Below are 4954 nucleotides of genomic sequence, written 5' to 3'. Positions count from 1 at the left end.
GAATAAGCGCTTCATTGGTCATATATTATGAATCGATACTGCAATTTAGACCATTTTAGTATTGGTAATCACAATTCAAGTACCTGTTTATTAGTGTTTAAAATTTTGAATTTTTGATCTAAAGTCAAAATTAAAAATGTCACTATACAATATTATGTGACTAAAATCCAACATATACAAAGCGCAGTTAAAATCATTTTGAATGCATGTCGTACAAATTTGGGACTCCCATAATAAATATTAACATAATCTGCAAAAATCAAAATACAAAACCTAACTCAAAACAAATTAATTAACCTACTCTGTAACAAATAGTAAAATAAATTACTCGATCCATTTGTCCAAGTGTATACTGTTATTATTTCGAAAAGTTTTAACTTTTTTGTAAATATTGTTTTTCTTTGATTTGATATCATTTCAAAACAATATTTCAAAATAAAAAATATTTTTTATTTTTTCAAAAATGTTGTTAAAAATCAATGTTTATAGACTGCTGGATTAGGTTTTCGCTTTTTTCGATTTTTTTGATTTTTTCGATTTTTTTGACTTTTTCGATTTTTTGCGTTTATTTTTCTTGACGGGCGGCGGCGGCGGCAATAGTATCGTCGAAAAGTCCGTTTCAAAACACTGCGAGCAACCGTCCTTGTACACCAGGGGCGCGATCATCCGGCATGGGTCTACCCGGCCCACGTTCACGACGAACAAATCCGCATCGTCGACGATTTCGCGGTTTTTCAACCGATTATTCGACGACCAAGCGTTGCCGGGACGGGTGCCGTCGATCAAGTGGTCGACGAACGCGTTGGACGCTTGTCCTGTCCTGAATGGACAACGGGCGGCCGGACAATTCAGGTCGAACATGCACGGTTGGCCATGTTGATTTCCGTCCTCGTTAAACTCGCCACTGCGAGCCGACCAACCAGTTTTCATGTCTTTGTATAAGGCTGTTAACTTTTCCATCATTGTCATAACGCAGTTGGCCTGTTTCATTTCCGAGACACAATTGCTGCTGGGATCTGCAGCACACGAAAATGTAATAGTACTTGTTATTAGATGTACTGAGACAGATCTGAGGAGGGCGAAATGGGCGAATACTGTCCCCAGATACTTCATTTTTTGAGTTTATTGTTTCTGATGGTTTGGAAGTTTTTCGAAAAAAAAACCAGTTACCTACGACTAGCACGGCGTGCACCTAGCCTCTACACGCGTTTGATGCTCGACAAAAGTGATGGTCGTGTATTAACTATTGACTGTAGGTATATTAAAATAATGTTATTTCCACGTTATTATTCATATTTAAAATTTAATGTAAATTATTGAAAACAAATGGGTTGGTTTAATAGTCAAATTGAAACATTGATTAGATAATAATATAATATAATATAATATGACACTTGTTTAATAACTGAATTAATTAATGATAAACCTTTTTTTTCTAGAGTAACTGTATTAAGTAGTTGGTGTGTACTGTGTATTTAGATCTTTAAATCACTTCTGAATCAAAAATCAAGATAATATGTTACTGCAATGTTAGTGAAACATTTAAAATTTAAAATAGTAAAGAGCGCTGCATAAAAAATTGTTTTCAGTTAGTATTTATTGCTGAGTTTAATTGTTAATTTTACTAACCACGAGATCTCTTTAAATATAATTTAATGACAGTTAGAATTTAGCTCAAAATGTTCTGACTCTTTTTAAGCTATTTATAGACATGATCAATTTTCCATATTTTCGAATTTTTTTGGTTTTTTTTTCAATTATTTTAAATAAACCATTTTTTTTTGAGCCAGAAATCTTGAAAACTTTATACTAGAGGTTCTTTGTAAGTTGTTATTAGTGTAATAAAAAAAAACTAACTTAAATCCACAATCCTTTTTTATAAGCTTCCGAAGTTAACATTTTTACAAAATTCGTCAAAATCGTGAAATAAGTAGTAAATTTAATTTTTTCCAAAACATCTAAAAAAATAGATAACCCAGTTTTTTTATATTATAACTAATTTAAAAATATTATTCTTGGATATTTCTACACACAATTACATTTTATAATTCAATATTTACTGCAAAAATTAATTCAAAGTTACCATATTATTGTTATTGAGTAATTAATAATAATTAATAGTAAAATAAATTACTTAATAACATTAATATGATAAAATATACTTAGTAATATAAGGCTGACTGACCGGCTTTGCTCAGTACATTTTTCGTGTATAATGATATAATTGTGTGACACGAGTACACGACACTACCACTACCACTACTACCACTACTACCAATAGTAGTATATTTTATTATCAATTTTAATAATATATTACACTGTATATTTGCCGTTCATTAGAACGCTTTTGCTATGGAAATCTCTCAGTATTTGAAGTATAGCGTGTAGACTGCACAACCAAACTCCTGCGATCTTGAAGAGCCGAAATGTTGTTTTCACCGGTCGACTTGAAATATTAATTTCAAAACGTTAAATGCACGACTGCTTCACGTCCTACTAATCTATATACTATTCACTTTCTTTATCTTGGATTTGCCACTGTCCACCAACACAGGCCACAGCTGATCATAATCTCTTGCCCATAAATGGCAAGTTACAATAAACAAAACAAAAACAAGTACCTACCTACAAGCGAACTTTGGCACGATACTTTAAAATGTTACCACATAGTAGGGCGGTGAGCTATTTTAACACAAGGAGCAAAGATTTTAGTCTACCCAACCACCCAATATTTTATAAAAACATATAAAAAATTGTTTTAAAAAATTTCAGGTTGAACAATATCAGTACCTGGCTTGACTTTAGGTCGTTTGTTCCTACACGAAGTTCTGTGTTTGCACATTTTCTTTGGGTTGAACATTATTCTTTCGGTACAATTCATCGTCGACGCTTGTGTAGAAACGCAGTCGTTTACTGCTTTGTATTGATATTTATTGCTATCCGGTGCACGGTTGAAATGAGTCACCACTAAATCCCCTTGTGAAGTCAAACGGACGAAGACTTCTATAGCGCCAACGGGATTCGGTCGGCCATTATCGTACAACGGCAAAACCTACAAGTGAAACACACACCGTGACTTCCATTAATTAACTTGCAATAATTTTCAATTATTTTTTAATATCATATTATGTAGCTTAATATTTAAGACTTACCTTTATCGTATGAAGATAAATAAGTAGTAATGAAATACAAACTAAGTAATTATGATAGCTCAGAATATACGTTACCCGTTTCAGTTTGCGGGCCCTTTGATCCTGGTTGGGATTCAGTATAAGGTCGACGAACGTCCGATCGAACTCGAGCTTCGTCTGCGCCACATATCGCATTTGCTGTTCGCCAAGCACTCGCCTGTTCACGCTGACGATGGCGCAAAAGTCTCGGGCAGTCCGGCAAAGGTCCGCTGTGCTGACCGTGAACAAGCAAGACTTGCCGTTGGCCATCAGGATTTCACCCCCGCCAACCTTGCCGTCGGCGCAATATCCACCCTCACATATTACCAATTCGACCAGACCCGGAAACCGGAAGCACACACACACCGGACACGTGTTGTGTATCTGGATCTGATCCGTTAACGTCACGCGGTACACGATCACCTCCATCATGAATAGATTATTCCCGGTAACCGACATGTTGCCGTCGCAATTATGCTGATTCTGTTCGTAAGTATAGAGAGTAAGTACTCATGTATTGGTATAGTGCACTGGATTTTTGCTATTAACGCTGACGGTGATATGTGACTAAATTTTGACGGTAATTTTTTGTTCACCACATAATTCGTGTTATTGAATCATTAAATTAAATACAATTTGTTTGTTTGTTGATGTCTACGGATTTTCCATACTTTGCGCCTTGGGTTGCCAAGTGTTATTTTACTCGTTATTGGCTCGGTGGACCAACACGAAATCATTTTTTTAGAAAGTATTGTGTAGCATTAATATAATATTACTATTTAATTTGTTTATACTGGTTTTAAGTCTCTTTAATTATAATTTACAAGATACTCTGAACAGCCAAATAAGAATAGTAAAACGTAACCTATTATAATAAAATTGATTCCACGTCAAAAATTTTTTGAACAATTTTTAGCAACTGATTCTAAGTGAGTCTCGAGGGTGCCTGTTCGGAGAGGGGAAGGTAGTAAGGGATAGCATGTTCCCTCCTAGAAAATAAAAAAATTCTACATATATGCTTTGAATCCGTATACTTATTTCATATTTAATATCATACACGATACTATTGACTTTTGCTAATGCTTATCGCTGAATCAGTGAACTAATCACTTTATGTACGTATTTAATAATAGGTCTTGGAATCTAGTTTCATTTTGACCTCCCCTCTTGAAAATTACCCAATGATCACCCTCTATTCGATTTCAACGTTACTCGATACTCCCAAAGCAACGAAATGGGACTACCTATAAATATATTAACACTTAATGGTCATTAAATTCTTCAATTAGTTACAACTTACATCGGCCCCTATAGCACTGTTTACGTATACCACTTAATCAATGGATACATTAATATTTAGACCAAGGATGACTACCATTATCAACATTAACAGAATTTTCAGGTCTTAGAAATAAAAATCTCAAACCGCATACAAATAACTAATAAGTGGTAACTAGATGACTAAAATGAAAAGTGAAGAGTTTAATCGCGGTTTTTCTTAATACTACTATGTCACAATATAATATCATCAGCAACGTAATCACACTGATATGAACCGTAATAATAATCACGTGAACAGACGAAAGGTAAATTATTTGTCTGTAGACAGTAATATAGTTTCGTCTCATCTTGATTATAATATTATATATTATAATATACGTATACGTATTTTCCAAGACGTCTATAGCGGTCGCATTATTGCAATGTCGTCTCGTCAATCATGTTGAAATAATAATATATGAAGTACAATATATCATGCGTGTATAATAATATAATAATAATTG

General features: G+C 33.9%; 1 protein-coding gene across 1 annotated transcript; it reads right to left on the bottom strand.

Annotated features, from left to right (window-relative positions):
- Positions 1-434: 434 nt before the first annotated feature.
- On the bottom strand, positions 435-3652 carry LOC111042230. The gene is made up of 3 exons (XM_022326774.1): positions 3228-3652; positions 2791-3052; positions 435-1016 (listed from the first exon to the last, which is right to left on the bottom strand). Exons 1-3 carry the CDS (start codon positions 3627-3629, stop codon positions 499-501), a joined length of 1182 nt encoding a protein of 393 aa, XP_022182466.1. The 5' UTR covers positions 3630-3652; the 3' UTR covers positions 435-498.
- Between the last annotated feature and the right edge of the window lie 1302 nt (positions 3653-4954).

The sequence above is a fragment of the Myzus persicae genome, unplaced genomic scaffold (assembly GCF_001856785.1).
Source record: "Myzus persicae strain clone G006 unplaced genomic scaffold, MPER_G0061.0, whole genome shotgun sequence".
In the NCBI taxonomy this organism is placed as follows: Eukaryota; Metazoa; Arthropoda; class Insecta; order Hemiptera; family Aphididae; genus Myzus; species Myzus persicae.
This window is presented reverse-complemented; position numbering and strand designations above follow the sequence as displayed.

What these genes read in the sequence shown, in the direction of transcription:
- LOC111042230 (XM_022326774.1), bottom strand. Translation starts at nt 3,629, where the DNA reads ATGTCGGTTACCGGGAATAATCTATTCATGATGGAGGTGATCGTGTAC. An exon ending in GGGCCCGCAAACTGAAACGG is followed by an intron (nt 3,053 to 3,227) that starts GTAACGTATATT and finishes TTTCACTTGTAG; the next exon opens with GTTTTGCCGTTGTACGATAA. An exon ending in ACGACCTAAAGTCAAGCCAG is followed by an intron (nt 1,017 to 2,790) that starts GTACTGATATTG and finishes CGTGTGCTGCAG; the next exon opens with ATCCCAGCAGCAATTGTGTC.